At 39.6% G+C, this 21,838-nt stretch overlaps 1 protein-coding gene and 1 long non-coding RNA gene across 3 annotated transcripts in view; one reads left to right on the top strand and one right to left on the bottom strand.

The window, feature by feature from the left end:
• Window positions 1-1,764: 1,764 nt before the first annotated feature.
• On the top strand, window positions 1,765-20,062 carry CCNJ (cyclin J). Of its 2 annotated transcripts, XM_027112135.1 has the most exons (7): window positions 1,765-1,886; window positions 2,543-2,652; window positions 8,933-9,143; window positions 15,841-16,140; window positions 16,228-16,387; window positions 17,006-17,429; window positions 18,864-20,062. In XM_027112135.1, exons 2-6 carry the CDS (start codon window positions 2,584-2,586, stop codon window positions 17,415-17,417), a joined length of 1,152 nt encoding a protein of 383 aa, XP_026967936.1. In that variant the 5' UTR covers window positions 1,765-1,886; window positions 2,543-2,583; the 3' UTR covers window positions 17,418-17,429; window positions 18,864-20,062. The 2 variants fall into 2 exon arrangements, with proteins under 2 accessions (XP_026967936.1, XP_026967935.1); XM_027112134.1 differs by lacking the exon at window positions 1,765-1,886 and adding an exon at window positions 1,944-2,430 and having other exon boundaries at window positions 17,006-20,062.
• LOC113623243 (uncharacterized) overlaps window positions 17,081-21,838 on the bottom strand; it is a 28,040-nt gene continuing 23,282 nt past the window's right edge. The window contains exon 3 of the long non-coding RNA XR_003433837.1: window positions 17,081-17,175. This is a non-coding gene — a long non-coding RNA (uncharacterized LOC113623243). The remainder of the gene's footprint in view (window positions 17,176-21,838) is intronic.

Raw genomic sequence — 21,838 nt, forward strand, 5'->3', positions numbered from 1 at the left:
CATTAGAATATAAACTGTATTCTATATAGGGAGCAGACTCTATTTTATTTAGGAATTAAGTAAATACCTAAATTGTATCCAGCTTGCCCTAAAGGAATTAATGAAGAAATGTAATAAACCTGAATTTTGCATTTTAGGGACACATTGGGAAAATTATATATATATACTCTCTCACACACAGACACACGCACACACACGCTAAAATGAATACACATACACATTCCAGTCCTTTTATCATATCCAGAAATCCAGAAATTGTGAGAATGATTTCTGAACACATATCTCCCAGTGAAAAACAGCTTGAAAGTAGAAGCCATGAGAGACAGCCTACTTATTAAACTGATGATTATAGTCTGTGACCCATTCTTCTGAAAGTGTTCTTAAATAGGCTCTGGACATTTAAGTTACTGGGAAGCCAAATTATTGTCATAAAGTTGCTTAGGGCACATGAATTGGAACCTGAGGAGGTAGGTACTATTTAAATGCCATTATAAATGGCATGGAGCTTTCAGCCTGACGTGGCCATCTCCTCTCTAGGAAACTAAGATAGGCCAAGGCAGCCTCTCCCCGAATGATGCTGGGCTAGACTGGGCTCTGCCAACTTCTGCTTCTGAGTTTTCCTTGTCTTGCCATTGGTTCCTGGAGCCCCACTCTCCTGAGCATAAGCATTGTGTCACGTGGCTCACATACATATTTGTAGCTGTTCTTCAAGTATATGAAGAGGTCATAACTAAAACTCAGATTCATTCAACATACATTCATTACTTAATTGTAGATCTCTATCATGCATCTTTTGGGACAAAGGATTCCAAGTAAAAGGGTTAGGGTTTCATGATTTATTTTTTAATATTTAAAGAGGTTGATGTACATTCTCAGAAGTGAGGAACACTGTCCTGGTCTGACCATCTACTTCTGTTGTGATATTCCACTAAACAAGTTAAAGTACAGTTGATTAGATTTCACACTTAAGGTCTTACATCACCTTAACTGGAGTTTTTCCACAGTTTTTTTTTTCCTGATTTACGACCACAGATGGTTAATTACATCCGCTACAGATTTGACAAGCTAGGTTACTAAAGGTAATCTTCACCGCCTTCATTCAAAGCTTTGGGAATCTCTAAAGCAAAGGAAATATGGAGGACGAAGAGATTAATTTAGGTTTCTAGAAGGAATAGGTTTCGAGGTGGAACTTGAGACAGAATTTCACAAAGAAAGCAACTTTAGGGGCTTCGGAAACGGGTAAAGCACAAATGGAGGGACTGATAATCCCATCCCTCGCATGTGCGGGGCTGTTGTAACGCGAGATGAGGCCGACTCAATCCACTCCGAGAAGCGTTTATAAAACGCCAATTTGAGGCATCGGAACTTTCCTCCTCCGCATCGGGGAGCCATCGAAGGTTCTCAGCAGGTGAGGGGCATGACCGGATTGGCCAGCGGAAGGATGATCAGCATTTTAATTTCTCCGGCGCTCTCTTCAGCCCTCTGCCCGCACCTCAGGCCGGCTTTGCGGTAGGTGGTGTTAGGGCTCTCGGGCAAAGCGAAGCGCAAGGCAGCATAGAGCAGACCGGCTATGCTGCCGCGTCCGGCTGGGGCCGCCAAGCCGCTGCCGGGCGTTGCACCTGGGCCCGGCACGGCCGCCCATTGGACGGCTCCGGATGACCCGGCTGTATCGCGAGACGAGATTGGCAGCGGCGGGGCCGCATGTGCCCCCGCGCTGGCTTTGTACGCGGAGCCGCCTGCCGGTCCTTTAACAATGGGCGGCGCGAGCGCCCCGGCGCTGGGCCCGAGCTGAGGCCGGCGCTTCGCGGCCGACTGTCCGCAGCATGAGCGGGGCCGGCGTCCCCCGCACGCTGGCGGGGCTGGGCCTGTGAGGGCCGCGGTTCCGGGTAAGGGAGGCCGCCGTGGGAACCGGCAGGCCGGGGCTGGCGGCGGGGCACCGGACCCGCCCGGCCCGGCCTTTTGTTCGCCTTTCTGGGGCCGCGCGATCCCGTGCGCTCCTCTGGATGAGGAGGCGGCGGCCTGGGTGCGCGCTGGGGTCGGCCGGGCCTCGAGGAAGTTCCCGGGGAGGAGGGCGCCCCCGACTGTCTGCGGCGGGCACTCGGAGCCGCGCGGGCGTTTGTCTCCGGGTTTCTCGGCGGGAGGTTTTCACCTCAGGGGGGCTGTGACTGGTGTCAAGTCTCCTCTTCTCAGGGCCGGCTGGAGAATTAAAGCCGGGGCTCGGGGAGCCCGAAGCCGGGCCTCCAGTCCGGCTTTCCCGAGCACGCGTCCGGGTCCGCGCCTTGGGAACTAGGGCCCAAGTTGGTCCCAGTTTGCCCGGCGCCCGGTCCGGCCGTTATCCAAACAAGCCGGCTTCTCCTGACCGGTGGCTCGGGCCTTACGTGCGGCGTCAGGAAATTGGTTTGGATCGGTGCTGATTTTAGGACGAGTCAGGTGAAGATGAACAGTCGCCCAGGGTGGCCTGAGGTCACACGCCTCGGGGAGGGGGCGCGGAGGGGCGCGTGGAGGGAGCTGGCAGTGACCGCGTCTGGGGTGTGTCTTACAGACTGAAGTTGCCGCGTCTGGCCAGGCGCGCCGCCCGGTCCCATGGAGCTGGAGGGTCAGTGGTGGCGGGGACAGCTGGCTGCAGATATCCATCAAGCTCTTCGATACAAGGTAACCGCGATGCCCCGACCTTTCCATTCGGTGTCTCATGCCAGTTAGTATGAATCTCGGCTCCCTGGAAAGCCCTGTCCGGGTCTTTAGCCACTAGTTTCCAGACCAGAAAAGGTGAGTTTGCCTATTTGCTCAAGGTTAATTAACTTCTTGGCTTCTTCCCTGGGTTGTAGCAGAAGAACCTGAAACTTGAATGAGGAGGGGGTGGGACGTGGTAGTTGGGAGAGGGAAGGTGTGAAGGGACATTCTGATGTCCTTGTTTCCAGATGGAACATGGATTTGATACTGTATTTAAAAAGATAAGTGTGCTGGCTTTTAATTGGGCAGAGCAGCCCTCCTTTATTCTATAGTTGCTGTTGCATGCAGCTGTCTGTTACGTCACATTTGTACAACAGTAAATTCCCCAGCCTTTCCACTAACTTGCTGTGAGACTTTGGACAAGTTACTTAATTTTCTGCTTCTCAATTTCCTCATCTGTCAGATGAATAATAGAACGTGCTTTATGGGACGACTGTGAAGATTAAAATGAGGTAATACTGTAGATGTGCTCAGAACAGTGCTTGGCATATAGTAAGCACTAAGGAAGTGATAACTATTTGTTATTCTCTACCCCCGAAACCCCAAGACTTGGGGGGTGTTCAAAAAGCCTTAAGGTAGGAGTTAGCTGCTCCTTCAGCTAATATCAAAGGCCAGGAGTAGACCTAGTATATTTTAAAAGATTTTGGGGAAAAAGTGGCACAATGCAAATTTTGTTTATTGTTGCTCCTAAGTAACAATTTTATTCTGTATGTCACATCTCAGCGAAATGTGTCAGCTCTGCATCTTTGATAACCAGAAGAGAGACCAGATCCAAAATTAACTCTAACTTAACTTAATTTCACTATGGATAGAGAGAGCCACTCATTATGTATAGAAAATTGGAAAGAAGCAAAACAGCTGACTCTTTAATAAAAAGGCTGCTCACTGTTGGAGTTGAGAGATCCTGGGATGATAATGAACTTGTATCTTGATTTTTTTTTAACCAGGTTAAGTAGATTAGAAAACCTAATTCTGGCTTAAATTGTTACAGTTGTACTCTTTTCTAAAGTTTGAGATCTAAATGCTGCTTATTAATTCTGACATTCAGTCTCTTAGACACTAAATACACCTCAGCCCCCTAAGAGGCTGTTTGTACTACAGAAAAGTCTCAACTATGGCATGGTTCTCTGGAATGTTAAGAAGAGAGTTGCGGGTTTTCCACTTCGAAAATTGTCCAAATACCTTTGTTTTTAATTTTTTTTTTCAGATGTTGTCTTTCAGTTTTAAATGCTCTGATTTTCTAAGTGTCAGCTCTTTATTCCTCTGGTATGTGGTGAAAATATTTGATGTTAATGATACATATGTTTTGTAATGACATGAAACTTAAAAGATTTTTCTTGGTGATTTCCATGGTTTTCGATTCTTACATTTTATGAGTAATTTTAATCTTGAGTGATTACCTGAATTAATTTTGTTAGTTGAGGTTGGAAATGGATTTTTTTTCCAGCAGATTTGTTGAATGTTTTTGTGTATTGAGCTCTGGGGAGGATCCAAGGAATAAGACACAACCTGTACTAAACTTACTTACAAACTATCAGAGGACGAGATAACACAGGGCCTGAAAGAATGCTACTGAAAGTTGTCTTGGGCCACCTGTGGCATGCTACTGTGGGTTGTCTTTATTTTATCTTTAAGCATTGTGTAAGCCACATTCTTGCTATTTGACACAATGGCCACACTTTATAATTTGTTAATCAGTAAAACTTGAACCTGTGGAATTGGAGAGACCACTGTTTACAGTATACTGAAGTCAAGGAAAGTTAAAATGAACTTTTCTCACAGAGAATACATGTTAATTCCAGGCTATTAATTAGGTGATTTAGTTGGGTAGTCATATGCTTATTCAACATATCTGCATGCCTACAGTGTGCAAGGTGCTATGCCAGGGGTTGGAATGGTAATAGTGAATGAGACAGACATGATCCCTACCTTTATGGAGTCTAATCTCATACAATTTAGAGCATCTGAATTTAGGTCTTCCTTTGGGCAGTTGCCATTCAGGCACAATGGAAGGTATCTGTGTTTAGGCCCAAGGTTTGTGGAGGAGTAATTGGTGTGACCAGCCTTGCATCTACTAGGGAAGAGTAAAAATTACAACAAATGAAAATCCTCTTTAACCCCAAATGCCAGCTGTATTGTTTTTGTAAAATACAATCACTTCTCCCACCCCCCCCCCCCCCCAACAAAGCAGCTGTCCTCTTATACCCTGTGTCTTCTCTTTCTTCTCATTGTTTTGCTATGTATACTAGTGTCTTAGGATGCTTGGGGAAGTATTTTCAGGAGCCTTTATGACAGATGGGAACAATGCTAATTTTGTGAGAAGCATCAAGAAAATATCCCACAGAGTTGTGACTATTCCTTCTATGCCTTTATTTCCAGCCTGACAGGACAGTTAACCCATTCTGGGAAGGGGATGGCATTTAGGGTGGTGAGCTAGTGGGGACCTGAGATTGGAGATGGAGATGACATGTTTAGGTCTCTCTGTGCTTTGGTCCTGTGGGATCCTGAGAAGCAGACAGGAACAAGAGCATTCAATTCTAGGGGATCAGGAATAGACATTAGAAAAAACTCATAAGCTGAGAAAAGCATAGGTCATTTCTCATGCATATAACTGCACTACATGGACAAGGAACTAAATCTGACAGCCATATGATAAGCCCTTGTACTTTACCATTTAAAATAATATAAAGAGAATGTATTGGACACATTGTTAACAGTCTCCTAGTGACGGCCCTTGAATTCTTGCCTTTGTTTTATCTTCATTTGGCAAAGTTAACATTGTTAAAAATAAAGTCCACAAGTGTCTTCCAGCTAAGTTTCCCAGTGCATCTTTAAGACCTTGTTCAGGCCTCTTTTACAGAAAGCCTGCCCTGGTTTTGTTTTTTCCTAACATCCCACCCCATGAGCTGGGTTAGATCTCCCTCCTCAGTGTTCTATAATACCTTGTCATTTCTATATTATATTCTAATAATCTCTGTATTTTGGTTCACCTGCTGGAGAGAGGCTTGAAACTGTATTCCAGCTTTTATCCCTGAGGTTAAGCACAGTATCTGCTACATGGGAGATGCTCAATAAATGTCACATGATGACAGCTAAGAAAGTTGAAATTTGAAATGGTAACTCATTTGCACCATTGTAAAAATCTACAGAAATGGTAAAAAAGAAGAGAAAAATCCTAGAGACTACATGAGAAATTCACATGTTCCCTTTATTTAGAGAAATTAGTATTTTTTCTCTTCAAAGAGTTGAGCAAGCCTAAGCCAATGTGTTTTCTTTTTCTTCAATAGCATTTGTTGATTCTTTTTTCACTTATACAAAAATTAAAAACATAAAATAGCCCATTAGCCCATTAGCCTATCTCCCAAGTAACTCCTACTAATATATTTTTAAGTGATACATGCATATGGGTTTAAAAATTTTGGGATAGTATCTGGTGTTTTATTTATTTGTTTGTTTATTTACTTTGGCTGTGCTGGGTCTTCGTTGCGGTGCACGGGCTTCTCTAGTTGCGGCACGCAGGCTTAGTTGCAGTATGTGGGATCTTACTTCCCCTACCAGGGATCGAACCCGGGCCCCCTGCATTGGGAGCGCAGAGTCTTAACCACTGGACCACCAGGGAAGACCCAGTATTGGGTTTAAAATGAGCTTTCCCCAACCCTCACTATTCCCTGATTCCCTAAGGTTACCAGCATTATTGGTTTTTTTCCTGAAAAGATACCCAATAAATTAGTATATTTGCAAATATAATTTTTTTGTTGTTGATACAAGAGGTTGTAATACATATTCACTGTTCTGTACCTTCATCCCACCCCACCCTCACTCAGTTTGTCAGAATTTTCCATATCAACACATATAGGTCTACTGCCCTTTATTTTAATGTCCACATTGAATCGATGTCCCTTAAGTTTATTTAATTAGTTCCTTGTTGCTAGACATCAAGCTTTTAAAAAAAATTATGCTTATTTCGAGACCCCCTATACCCTTTACCCAGTCCTCCCTCCCCATCTCCCCCCCAACCCCCATGGTAACCATCTTGCAAAACTATGGTGCAATTATCACAGCCAGGATAGTATTGATATTGATACAGTCAAGGTACAGAACATTTTCTGTACATTTATCACCACAAGGATCTCCCATGTTACCCTTTTATAGGCACACCCTCTTTCCTCCCATCCTCATCCTCCCTTCTCCCATCCTCATCCTCCCTTAACCTCTGGCAACCACTGATCTGTTCTTTATTTTTATAATTTTGTCATTTCAAGAATGTTACATAAGTGGAATTATGCACTATGTGATCTTTGGGGATTGGCTTTATCCACTCAAAATAATTCTCTGGAGATCCATGCAGGTTTTTGACATTAACCTTTTTATTCTACCATTTTGCTATTAAAAAGAGTGCTGCAAAGGACCTCCTTATATGTAGGATAAACTCCTAGGCCTGGTGTTGTTAGCTTAAGGGGTATCTACAGTCTGCATTTTCAAAAAATTTATATTACCTAGTTCTCCTTCAGAAGGTTATATCAATTGTCAGTGTCACCAATAATATATGGGAGTTCCTATATCCACTCTTGATAGCATAAGCAAAAAGTTAATAAAATATAATCTGGTAAGTGAAAAACTATATAGTTATCCCTCAGTATCCATGGGGAATTGGTTCCCGGATCCCTGCGGATACTGAAATCTGAGGATGCTCAAGTCCCTTATATAAAATGGAGTAATATTTGTGTATATCCTACACACATCCTCCTTTATACTTTAAATCATCTCTAGATGACTTAATCATCCATGTTGTAGCATATATCGGAATTTCATTCCTTTTTAAGGCTGAATAATATTCCATTGTATGTATATATTGCATTTTGTTTATCCATTCATTTGTTGATGAACACTTGGGTTGTTTGTTTCCACTTTTTGGCTGTTGTGGACAATGCTGCTATGAACATGGATGTATAAATATCTGTTTGAGTCCCTACTTCAACTTCTTTTGTGTATATACCTAAAAGTACAATTGCTGGATCATATGGTAATTCTACATTTAATTTTTTTTGAGGAATTGCAATACTGTTGTTCACAGTGGCTGCACAATTTTATAATTCCTGCCAATACACAAGGGTTCCAGTTATTCTATATCCTTGTTGACACTTGTTAGTTTCTGTTTTCTAGATTTTGTTTTTTGGGTTTTTTTGACAATAGCAATCCTAATTGGTATGAAATGGTATCTCATAATGGTTTTTATTTGCATTTCCCTAATGATTAGTGATTTTGAGCATCTTCTTATGTGCTTATTGGCCATCTGTACGTCTTCTTTGGAGAAATGTTTAGTCAAGTCCTTTGCCCATTTTTTAATTGAGTTGTTTTTTTTGTTGAGTTGTATATATAAAAGAGTCCTTTATTTAATCTGGATATTAACACCTTACCAGATATATGATTTACAAATAGTTTCTCCCATTCTGTGTGTTGCCTTTTCACTCTGTTGATAGTGTCCTTTGATGCACAAAAGTTTTTATTTTGATGAAGTCTCATTTGTCTTTTTTTTTTCCTGTGCTTTTAGGGTCATATCCATGTTACTTCCTTCCATTGTGTTACCTTTTGGGTTTAGTGTGGCATTATGCTGAGCTCATAAAATGAATTTAGAACCCTTCCATCTTTCTCTGTGTTCTAGAAATACTTTAATAGTATAGAAATTTTCTAATTTTTAAAAAATGAGAAGCCTGATTAGAAGATACTAGTGGATGTATACTAGTCTGTACCTTCCACTTCCTTGCATGTATAATACAGTATGCATCATACGAGGAACATATCTGTTACCTTCTAACCAAAAGCTTTGAGCTTCTTGTAGGGGGTGTGTATGTATGGTTTGGTTGGTATTTTGGTAATGCTGTTTTCCTGAAAACACCTGGTAGGGAAAACAGGATTCCCTTATTAAAAATCTTGTTAGAATACATTTATTCCATAATGCAAGAAACACCTACAACTGGTTATGTCAGATATGGTTAAGAATAAGGAGAAAAGTTTGGTTTTAAATTTTAAATGCCATTCATTATCCTGCCACTCATCTTCTTCATTTTTGTGTTTTACTCAAGAAAAGTGTGTTTTAGGCACTTGTATCAGTAATATATTGGGGGGAAAGTGTCACCTTTGCACTGTGGGAATAATTCTTCTATATGCTATGTTAGACTGAATGTTGTTCCTCTTGATTTAGGAGCTGAAGTTACCTTCCTACAAAGGCCAGTCCCCTCAACTAAGTCTTAGAAGGTATTTTGCTGACTTGATTGCCATTGTGAGCAATCGTTTCACCCTCTGCCCTTCTGCCCGACATCTTGCTGTCTATTTGCTGGACCTGTTTATGGATCGGTATGACATCTCTATCCAGCAGCTGCATTTAGTTGCACTTTCCTGTCTGCTTCTAGCAAGTAAGTATGAATCTGATATACATGACTGGAAAATTCCATTGTTTATAATAAAATAAATTTATATAGAACTCAGTGAAATATCACCAAATTCCTTTCATTCCAGTTTACTAGTATCGGAAAGTTTATGTTGAAAGTGCTTTTTGGCATAGCAGTTCTTAACCAGACATATTAAAAAGTGGCTCTGGAGTCTTAAAAGCATGTGTGCCTGGTCCTACATCCTAAAGATTCTGATACAGATGTCTAAGCCATTCCAGGTCTACTGACTCAATCTACATCATGGGGCCTGGATATTTTTTAACTTTTTAAAAGTTCCAAAGGTGATTCTGATGTACTTTTCCAATTGAGAACCATTGTCTTAAAGCAGTGGTTCTCAACCAAGACCAGTTGTGCCTTATGGGGGGTATTTGGCAATGTGTGGAGACAGTTCTGGCTGTCGTCACAACCTCGGCAGAAGGTAAACATCTGCAATTCACAGGACAGCCCCGCACAACAAAGAATTATCTAGCCCAAAATGTCAGTGGAGCTTAGATTGAGAAACTCTAACAGGTACCATACTCTCCTGTTGTTAGAATACCTTCTACTGGGTATGTAATGAGTTGGATTAACGAACTGAAGATTCATGTGCAACTGCTATAAATGTGAAAACATCTGCTTTTGCAGTAGGCAAAACTACGTAGTAAGCTGTAAGGGAGAATCTGATAATGAGCCTTTTGGTGCCTTTCTCTTAACATCTTCCTGTAACACATTTCATTGTTTGTTAGTACCTTGAGAGAAAGAGGGTGAGTAAAGGCATTGAAACTGAAAGTTTTCTTCTTTTAGTAATGTGAAAAGATGGTATTTGATATTGAAGTTGAATCCATTATGTAGTTTTTATATTATTCATGTCATTACAATAGAAATTTAAGTCCCACTTAAAGTAGCATGTAGAAACACTGACTGCCTTCACCTCTAACCTCCACTTGAGGGTTTAGGATCCAATGTGATTGCTGTCTAAGGAACATTCCTCCTCTACCCTGCCACCAGAATTCTTTCTAAAACACCTTTGCACTTTGACTGCAAATAAACCTAAACCAAATGCAGGCCTGTGTGGTATCATTTATGAAACCAATCTCTCCTCAGATTTTCTTTTCCTGCCCTTATTTTTCCTTTCATCTGATGACCTCAACCTCTTATCTCCTTGAGCAGGTCTTTTTGTAAGTTATTTCAACTCCTTTGTGGATCAGGCTGAATATAAATAAACATAGCCCACTGATGACTTTCCACTGCCTGTGGGTTGAGGTGGAAACTCCTTATTGTAACATTTAGAACCTTTCATCTGGACCCAGCCACCTTTCTAGACTTGTCTTCCAACCCTGTCCCATGTAACTTAAGTCAAATTCTTACCAGAATAGTATATTTCCTGAATATCTATATTTCTCTCTTAATCTGTTATCCTCTGAGATCCAGACACATCACCTGCTCCTCTCCCCACCATCCAGAAAGCCAGAGTATGCTTGTACATTTATAAGTAACCTTTAATTTAACCTTTAATTAAGGTTTCATCCTCATAAGCAATCATGTGTACAATTCTGTATATGTTTCATCACTAGCTATGAAGCCCTTTGTGGTTTAATAGTTTGCATAGGATTGGAAAAACCCATACTTGACATGTCAAATGTGTGAGTATCCACATGGAATGGCTTCTTGTTATCCTGAGAATGTTAGTTTATTATAGGATCAGTTTATAGTAGAGAGACACTGGAAGTCAAACATGCAAGTTAGGTTATTTTAAAAACTTGGGATCATTAATGAAAAATTGCCTGCTATGGTTATCACTGTCCTTTTACCACTACCAAGCCCTACCTGGTCTATGCCTATGGACTGAAATTATGAGTGATGCATAGTCAGTTCGTATACTGACTTACATTTGTGACTAAAATTACTAGTAACTTACTAAGTTACTTGGGGATTATAAACTAGATATTCATAAACTACATGTCACTACCAAAGTTCACCGAGGTCTCTAGTTGAATGACAACTCTGGCCACGATGCAGTACTTGGCATTGGTGTCAGGTTTCTGCAATTTCCACAATTTGGGGAAAGGATACTTTATTTGTGCACCATCTTAGATTGGCTGGAATGGAGTTTTCAGTTGTTCTTGTTTTTAAATTATCTATTACTGTTAGTTTAACGTCGTGATCAATTTATTTTATTGAAGGTTATTTGATTTAATCCGTGTAGTAGTATGTAGTTCTTTTGGCTCATTTTCCAGGAACTAGGATTTGCATTTGCTGTGTTCAAATGTGAACTGTTTACCACCTGTTACTAAAAGAGTCAGATACCGCCTCCCTTTGTTCTACTGACCCCACCCCTTTTTCCCTGAGAGAGAATTGCTTTTACATTGTTCCTCTTCCACTGGAGAGTGGGAAAGTGGGAGATAGGTGTCCCCCAGGGTCTCAGCTCCTCCCAAGTAGGCACTGGTCAAACGAGTTCAAGCTATCAGCTCTTCACTAGGGTCAGGAATCAAAGAGACTGGCCCTTAGTAGCCCACTGCAATCTCTCCTCCCTCCAGTCTAACTTTACTACAACAGAAGTGCTTAGGATGCTTATAAACTGGTAGCCTGTTTTCAGTATCTAATGTCTGTTTTAAATTTGTGGAGTTCATTCTAGTGTTTCTTACACTCTGTCGTCTTATATTTGGATTCCGATGTCAGCTCTCCAATTAGTTATCATAAACTTTATTCAAATAGTGCTTCTCTCCTCACAGAATGGATGTCCCCCTCCCCCAGCTGCTCCCTGCTTTGGGATGGGCAGCCTGTTGTGTAAAAGTGAGAAACAACTTACAGCTGACAGGACTGGGTGACGGCTGTATTTCAGTTATTAAATAGGTCAGAAGGCTTTTGGGAGTTTGGCTAAAAATGGAGCACAGCTTGTAAGTTCAGGTACTAATGCATATCCTGCTGCCTGGGTGTACATACTATTAGAGGTAGGAAGAAAGGGCCTACAGATTGGGGAGAGGCGTGTAGTGTTTTAGAGCAGGGATTATAGGAAATCTATATGGATATAGGTTTGAATCTCGTCAGCAATATGAATTTCAACTTGAACTTGAGTCTCAAGTTACTTCTCTATAAAATAAAAATAGACACCTTACAAAGTTGTTGTGAGGATCAAGTGGGGTAATATGTTGAAAAAGCATGTATGAAATTGACACATAAAAGTTAGCATTGTAATGATTAATTCCTCCATAAGTGTTCTATAATCTTCACTGGCTCCCTAGCCCCAAAGGTTTTGGCTCATTCCAGAAAAGACTGATTTATCCTGGGAAATTCTCAAACTCTAACTCTTTGACATGTATACCCTGGCTTCCCTTGCCTTCTGTGATCAGCATTGAACTTGTAGAGAGCATGGAAACAGTCTTAAACATGAGGCTTTTGATAATTTGCTCAAGGTATTGTGTAACTAAGATTTTGGAGTCAAGATGAAGCCAAAGTGAGATTATAGGCTTTTAATAGTAAAAATTTGTGACAAGAACTTGTTTCTCCTTGCTCACCAATACTGGGTTGACAAAGCTTTTTACTATTTGATGGGTGAAAAACTGTATTTCACAGATGATTTTGTTGATATATCAATTTTTAGTGAGATTAGAACCTTTTTTCTTTTTCCTATGAATTGTCTCTTCTGGTTCCTAACCCATTTTTTAATTAGATAGATAGTCTTATACATTTGTGAGAGTTCTTGGTAAATATTGACTTTTTTCCTACTTAGTAATAAAAGACTAGAATGTGGGTTGGCAGAGATTACAGTGACATCTGATCCATGCCCTGCTACCACATATCTGCCATTCACTCCTGGCTTTGAAAATGTGCTGGTTTCCATGGCTGATCTGAACATTTCCTATAAAGACAACCTGATGTTTTGTTTCTGTGGCCCCTAATTCTTTGTTTTCTGGGAAGCAGATGAGAATTTCCTGTGCCTTTATTTCCTGTTTGGGGGCCTTTATCAATATAATCACATGGCTTCTGGTATTTCCTTTCAATTGAAGAAACTGATCTTTGTGATCTGTATGTGGTATTAACGGATAGTAGATTTAAAATAGTCACACACATAGCGTTCAGCACAATAAAAACTGGATATGAATGCAGATACTCATTGACGCTGTCACACTTTTTGAAATCCTTTAATATCCATGTATCTGAGTGTATTACTATATATAATGAAAAGGTTCCAAAAAAACTTAAACATTAATTAAAATCCCAAGTATGGTTATTTATGCAGCATGCAGGTTATTTTTTATCTTTGCAAATCAAGATGCAAAGGCTTTCATGCTTGTAATAGCCAAGTACTTTATAAATATAAAAACCCCATGGATGCTTAATAATATAAAAGTTTGTCTATTCTGGTAGTTGTTGTCCCCATTTAACCTGGTGTAGTACTTTGGTCTAGAAGCACAGATTTGGGAATTCAGACATAAATAAGTCTTCCATTTTGGGTTTGACTCAACTTAATTGACTTTAAATGAATTGGCCAACCTTGCTACCTTGGTTTCTTGAGCTGTGAAATTGGTCATATACAATTGTTTTCTATGTTGAAAGTTTCAAGGAGATAATATGAAACATTCTTGATCCTTGAATTAAACAGTGGATTGTGGTATATTAATTTCTTCAAAGGAACATCAAGCATGATATAAAAAAACTCATTAATTTTTTACAATACTCCTTTGAAGTATACTGCCAGTATTGCTGCTTCTACACAAATAGAGTACTTTGAAAGTCTTAATGATTCATCCAGAGGGACTGAACTAAATTCCTAGGTCATTCTCCTTCTGAAGAATTCCATTCGGTTATACTGAGAACAGTGGGTTCATCTCCTATATTTATGCAGTGATCATGCTGGATGACTGTCATTAAGACCACTTTAGTGCTTTCAGCTGTACTAATAAATGCCTCTGGCAAAACTTGTGAAATTTATCTTTATGTGATTTGAATTGGGAAGGACTATCTAGATTCTTGAAAAGTCTGAATTATGTAAGTTTTTTGGATCATCTCTTACCTGCAGCGATGTTAAGAGTAGTTTAAATCTAACAAAGTTCAAAATTTCTGGAGTGGGAGCGAAATTTTAAACTTCTCTGGGACTAGACTCTTCTTAAAGTTATGAGCTTAGAGTCTCTTGGCATGGGAGACAAAACCTTCTACTCTCGTTCACCCTCCCTAAGCAAAGACCAGGGTAGTTAGCAGTACTTTTTCCCCAGCCCCTAAGGCAGGCTGACTTGAACAAACCTCACTGACTCCATTATGTGGAACATCTGGGCTGAGTGATTCTGGCCACTACCATTTGTTGTCAGAACTTCAATGTGTGGTGTAAACCCATTCCTTCTGGAAGAGAAACTTCACAGGGAAACTCATTTGGTTTCTTCTGGTTTGGTAGTCTTCGTGGTCTTCCCCCCAAAATGTTTTTAAATGGATAAAATTGTAAGATTTCTAAAGAAATCAAATATATTTAAATAGTTATCAAAATAGTAGAACAAAAAATTTATATAGTAATATATAACATATTCTAACTAATTATGAGCAAGTGCAAAAGCTATTGTGAGAAATCTATAATAATTGCAATATAATATGACTATTTTATACCTTAATGTAAAATAGAACATAATGCTAGGAGGTAGAAAGCTTCAGTTTTAATTTCCCTTCTTCTATGGATAATCATGGAACAAAGACCCAAAGAGATTTGACGATAACTCTTTTGGTTCTGTTGCTGCATTTGGAAAATCATAATAGTACTTGATAGCTTGAGTTTTCTCCAGCCATAACTTTTAGAAACATCTAAAGTGAATGATTTATATATAGTAAATGCTTGCTTGGAAATTAAAGTGTGAGATGGTACATAATCCATAGAAAAATTATTCAGGGGCTGGAGAGGGCATTTTATTCCTCAGCTGTGCATATGGATGAGTATTTCCTGAAAAGAAGTTAATGCCTTCAAATAATGACGTTCAGCCATCAGAGCATCTTTACTCCTATTCTGCTTTGAGTAAGGGGATATAAAAGTGGTATAAAATATCCTCCCTTTTCTTAATAACAGACTTGGCTAGGTTTTTGTTTTGAATTTAGAAGAGGAGGAATAGGATTTTTTGTATAATGAGAATGCTTATGTTAGATATTCACCCAGTTTTTTTCCTCTAATCTATTTGTATCTCTCTGGAATTGAGATTATGCTGAAAATATGCTGAGATGAAACACTTGAAGCTTAGCTATTTTTGATTTTAGATAACTATGACATTAAATTCTTTAAACTTTCTTCTGTTCTAACATAATTTTCTTTTACCAACTACCGCCTGACCCCCAAAAGAAAGTTCCTGAAAAGATTCAGCTGGTGAGATGATGGAGTTATTTTTTCATTGGCACATAGGACTGTTTTCATTACACAGTAGGACATATATCAAAATGTTTACACATTCCGTTTTTTTTGTTTTTTTGTTTTTTTTTGGTTTTTTTAGGGGAGTGTGAAGGGTGGGGAACAGAGGCACTAGGAGAGAAAACATGTAGACATGAGAACCACAGAGTTCTGGCACAATTGTATCTGCCCAAAGTAGGGGAAAAAATATCTTTGGATCTAAATCTTTGCACTAGGACAGCAGATCCCATTTAAGTGACTAGACTTATATTGATCACCCGCCTAACATTTTCTCTCTCTCTCTTATTTTCCTTTGCTTATAAGGTAAATTTGAAGAAAAAGAAGATAGTGTGCCTAAGCTGGAGCAGCTCAACAGCCTGGGTTGTATGACTAATATGAATCTAGTATTAACAAAACAAAATTTGCTACATATGGAACTATTATTATTAGAAACCTTTCAGTGGAACCTCTGCCTTCCAACAGCTGCCCATTTCATTGAGTATTATCTCTCCGAAGCTGTGCATGAAACCGATCTTCATGACGGCTGGCCAATGATTTGCTTGGAAAAAACTAAACTCTACATGGCCAAGTATGCAGATTACTTCCTGGAAGTATCTTTGCAAGGTGAGTCATTGTAGATGCCAGTAAGTGACTTGTGAGCTTGTGACTTGCGCATTCTGTTGCTTAGGTTCATTTTTGGTGTCTCCACAGATTATGCCTTTCTAAATTATGCACCTTCTTTAGTAGCTGCAGCATGTGTGGCTTCTTCAAGGATTATACTTCGTCTTTCTCCAACGTGGCCTACAAGACTGCATCGTCTTACTGCTTACTCCTGGGATTTCTTAGTTCAGTGCATTGAACGGCTATTGATGTAAGCCTCTTTGTTCTTGTGTTTGTAATTTCTTATTAACATTCTTCATGTATAAGGGGCCCTGGGAACAAGTTCTCAAAGGCCCAGAGCTTTTAGGATACTGGCTCTGACAGCTGCCTGCTGCCATGAGCAAGCCCCTGTATGAGCAGTACTTGGTGGAAGGGGAATTCCTTTTGGCTGTTACCCAGGTAGAGGTTGTCATTGCTAGTATGATTCGGGGTACATAATAAGGAAAGGAGGTGCTCTTGCGTGAGCCCACAACTCTGAGATCATCCAGGCAAATCTTGCCTCATTCCCACATCTTTGAATTGTGGGACCATCAGGATGTCACCAAAGTGGCAGTCATATTTAAGTACTTATTGTGGACATAGCTCCTAAGCTGAAAATAGCCCTTAAAGCTACCAGCAGCCAGTTCCCAAGGGCTCTACCAAGGAAAGGAGCTTTTAGAAAGCTAAGAGTGAGATCTTTCTGTTGAAATTATGGTTGCAGTGACTGCTACCTGGGCAGTGGGGCAGTCCAATGAGTCAGCTGTTAAGGAGTTGGGTGTGGTGCATGGCTTTCCTGCAAATTTTTCTCAAGTTAACATTATTAACAGTTTCCTTTCTCTCCATATTGCAGCGCTCATGACAATGATGTGAAAGAAGCAAACAAACAGAGAGGACAGGCAGGACCTCAGCCAGCACAACTAAGTGTGTTCCAGACAGCCTCCCAGCCCTCTCGGGCAGTTCACTTTCAGCAGCCTCAGTATCTCCATCAGACGCATCAGACCTCGCTGCAGTATCGCCATCCTGTATCGGAACAACCAAGCTGTCAGCAGATTGTATCTACCACACACACCTCATCTTACACACTACCGACATGTCCTGCTGGCTTCCAAACTAGTGTTCAGGGCCTTGGGCACGTGCAGACTGGTGTTGGGATGTCACTGGCAATACCAGTAGAAGTTAAGCCCTGTCTTAATGTTTCTTATAACCGGAGTTATCAGATAAATGAACATTACCCTTGCATTACTCCATGCTTTGAAAGGTGATTTTATGAGAAGGTAAGACTGGTAACCCAGACTGTTTGTGACTCAAAGCTCTGGGGCAAGCTTTTTGTAAACTTCTCTTCAAAAGCAAAGGGATCCAAATGGCATCAGAACTCTTCCGACACCAGCACCAGGAAGACTGAATATCCCTTCCAATGCACCATGAATATCTGGGAGGACTAAGCTAACACTGCAAACACTTTAACAGTGTGTATGTCAAATGCTGTTAAAATACATCCTTATATGACACAAATTTTAAAGCCCCAACTGATGGTCCAAATATTTCAAAAACATTCAACACAAGAGAAAACTTGGACAGACTTCAATTTGCCGTTTTGTGATTTGACCTGTGGTGGCCTCTGGGCCTAAAGTTGGCTTATATGTCAGAAACTAATGTTTATCTGTGGACTTGCCAAACAGTCTTCTTATGAAGGAAAGTTACAGTATTAATTTTTGAAGAGGTCCTTTTTTTTATTCTGCAGTTTTGAGTTATATTTTTGATCTACAAATGAATTTCTGACTAAGTTTAAACTCATGAATTGCTATGATATACCAGTCTGTGCAGTTAAAAAAATTTTTTTTAGATATTCTATATAACTTCCTTATCACAGGTAGTATAGGTATCTGGATTTATGTACTAAAATTAAGGGTGGAGTAGCTCTCTTATCTTAAAATCATGGTCATAAATTTTTGTTGTTTTTTCCCCTAAAGATCAGCCTCAAATATTTAGAATTAAACACATTTAACTCAGGGAATTTGAACTACTTGGAAACTCTTAACTGTAATGCAACATGCTTTGGGAATGTTATAGTATGAACTACCTTAATAACATAGGTTAGTATACTCCTGCTAGAATGTGTTTTCAAACGAGAACATAATTGTATCCTAGAATGAATGAAGTGGTGGTTCCTATCATTCATAATACATATATGAGTTTTGCATTTCTCAGTGCAATCAATGATTTATACTCAGATTTGATATTATTCTAAAGAAGTTTTTTCAAGGGAAGGCAAAACTGTAAAATGTCAGTACTAGAATAAAGTCCCATAGGTTTATTTTGAAGTGGAACATGGCCAGGGTAGTTCTCAGGTTGTGCTAGAGCAGCACTTTGTTACATGGAAGACAGGTTTTATAAGCAACCTTTGAATCCAGCTAGTCAAGAGTAAGCAGGCAAAGGTGACTTTCATTAGATTGGCCCCAGGACTGCCCTGGGACATGTCACTGTACTGGTGATGAGTGAAAACAGCAATAAGTCATTACAGCAAGGGCAATTTGGGGGTAAAGAGCTTGGAGGGAATAAACTGAAAAAGTAAAAAGAAAAAAATCATTGTAATAACTGAAACTGTATACATTGTGCTCTTAACTGTGGGAGAAGAGATATTTGGTGGAGGGAAGCTTTCTGATTTAAAAATTAGTAAGTTGTGTCTTTTTGTTTGTGTTTTTTTAAAGGTAGCACTTGAATAGAAGGGAAACTGCATGGCAGGTATGTAACTGCCACAATATGCATTGAAGACAAACTTATTATAAAGATGTTGTGGGTATGCAGCAGGAGTTTCAGTAATCAAGCCAATGGCTTTTGTTAGGAAGGGAAGGGACTCAACACAGCAGCGGATCGATCCAGATGGCTCCAGTAGATGAATGTGGGTGGGTGGCTTCTGTCAGCATGAATTCTTAGAGAATATCCTTTCCTTTAAAGAAAGGTAACTTTTAGAGTACATAAGTACATAGGGCATGATGTGGAGTTATTAGTCTGGTAGATAAAATGAAAAACCACTCAGGTAAGAACACTCACTCATGGCAGTTTTCAAGCATGAAAATTGTTTTCTGAAAGTATCACCACTTTCTCTTTACAGAAGGCTGCTAATTGGATTTTGGTAGTTCTTACCTCAACAGAACTTGAATTATTTGGGGGAAGGTGGGTTCAAAAGAGAATATATCATTCACATTCAGAACCTAGCAACCTGGACCAATTTTCAGTATTTTAACTACCTCAATAATACTATGAATGTAAGATACTGGGATAGAGATCCCAACTTGAAACAACAACTGGTGCCTATGGTAATTTAATGTCTTGTCAAATGCTTTTACTGACTGGTTTAAATGTCATTCTTGTTATAGAATATGCCTTTTTAAAAATCCTATAATAACACTTTCCCAGTTTATATTTAAAAAAGCTAAAGAACACTGGATTAATTTGGGGGGGGGGCGGTGTAGAGTAAAATAAATAATTGGTTCCTGTCGCTGCATACCCAGGGTGGGGTGGGATGGGGTGGTTGGAGAACCAGAACTATTTTTAAAACATTAGGTTTCAATATAAATACAACTCACAACTGCTAGCTTCGGGGGGTGTGGGTGGGGGAGTGGTGTGGGTTTTGTTTTGTTTAATTTATTGATTAGTCTTTAAAGTAGGTTTTTTTGTTTTTTGAGATTACCGGACCATCATTAAATGTGTACTGTGAAGAAATTAATGATATGCATAAAGGGCTTTACCAAAGTCCACTAAATAAACACTAAAGTACAGACTGCAAACCAAAATGTATCTGTTATGACATTAATTGCAAATAGCGGTATGGTGCTGAAGTCCACACCAATGGAATTAGATGAGTGCTATGCACTTAATTTTAAAATAAAACTAGTTTTTGGTAAAATGGTTTTGGTGTTTTGTTTTAAATATAAATATGGATATCTGCAGCTTCATTAAACCATATCATGTAAGTCAGACTTGGAATTATACTTACTAAGAAAAGGCTATCCAGATGGAGAATATAACCATAGTAGTGGGGAACATTTGTCCATTCATTATGTATTCCATACTGAGCACCAAAGCCAACAAAAGTATATTTGACACCACCTTTTTGGACATTTGAACATAAAATCAGTTGTTAGTAATGTTAGAATTGCAGCGTATAAATTAGGAAACAATGCAAGCTGCAGAAAATCTGAAGTCTGATTTCAAAAGTAGGGATGCAGAAACTGGTCAAAGGTGTCAAAGGTGTGAGAGGGTCAACAGTAATAGTCTTCATTTAAGCACCATTTGCTACTTAATTCAACTTAAAATTTAGCAGATAAAATTTGTTTTGAAGAGTAAAATTTTTTAACAGGTTTGTACATGTGGGTTAGGAATTTATATCCCTCAGAAGTATTTTTTTAATTAGTTCTGTGTACTGTCGCTTACTCGCACCTCAAGAGAGTCAGTTAATACTCACTGTTCTTTAAGGCTGAATTTAAGAAAAAGAGCAACAAGCATTCCAGACCAGGGGAGGTAGCTGTACACTGAAGTAATTCTGAGCCCCGTGTGATAAGTTTATATTCATCAATAACTGGCCTTCTAAAGCACATAGTGATAGACTTACCACCTCTCTAGCCTCAAGCAGCTTACATTTAGCTTGATATGACAAGCTCACTTGAAGTATTAGAATGGCTATAGTCTGGAACTCAGTTTAAAATTATCTTGGTTAAGGGATCACTCAACTTTCATTTTAAAATCTAAGATTAAAAAAAAAATTTTTTTTTAATTAATAAGTACAGTCAGTTGAAAACATCCAGACCAGGCTCCTGCTCCCTATGAAGATGTCTCTCATCCCTAACCCACTGCCACTTTTTTTTAAATTAAAATTTTCTATGACATTTTTTTTTAAGAGCAGTTTTGGCTTCACAGCAAAACTGAAAGGAAGATGCAGAGATTTCTCCCTGCCCCACACATGCACAGCCTCCCCCATTACCAACATCCCCCACCAGAGTGGGACACTTGTTACAGCTGATGAGCCTACACTGAGACACAATCACCCAAAGTCCATAGTCTACATTATGGTTCACTCTTGGTGCACATTCTATTACCACCATTATAAATGTATAAAGGTGCAATGGCATACAATTATGAATGTATAACGGCATCTATCCATCGTGTATTTTCACTACTAAAAGTCTGTGCTCCACCTATTCGTTCTTCCTCATGCCATTCCCCACCCCCTACCCACTGGCAACCACTGATCTTTTTATTGTCTCGGGACTTTTGCATTTTCCAGAATGTCACACAGTTGGGATCATTACAGTATGTAGCCTTTTCAGATTGGCTTCTTTCACTTAGTAATACGTATTTAAGTTTCCTTCATGTCTTCCCATGGCTTGGTAGCTCGTTTTAGTGCTGAATAATTCCGCTGTCTGGGTGGATCAAAGTTATTTATCCACTCACCTACTAAAGGACATCCTGGTTGCTTCCAAGTTTCAGAAATTATGAATAAACCTGCTATAAACATCCATGTGCAGGTTTTACTGTAGACATAAGTTTTCAGCTCCAAAGAGTGAAACTGCTGGATCGTAGGGTAAGAGTATGTTTAGTTTGTAAGAAACTACCAAACTGTATTCCAAAGTGGCTGTAGCATTTTGCATTCCCACCAGCAATGAATGAGCTCTCTTGCTCCACA

This window comes from Aethalodelphis obliquidens, unplaced genomic scaffold (genome assembly GCF_003676395.1).
Source record: "Aethalodelphis obliquidens isolate GAN/ISIS:26980383/991018 unplaced genomic scaffold, ASM367639v1 scaffold11, whole genome shotgun sequence".
Classification (NCBI taxonomy): domain Eukaryota; kingdom Metazoa; phylum Chordata; class Mammalia; order Artiodactyla; family Delphinidae; genus Aethalodelphis; species Aethalodelphis obliquidens.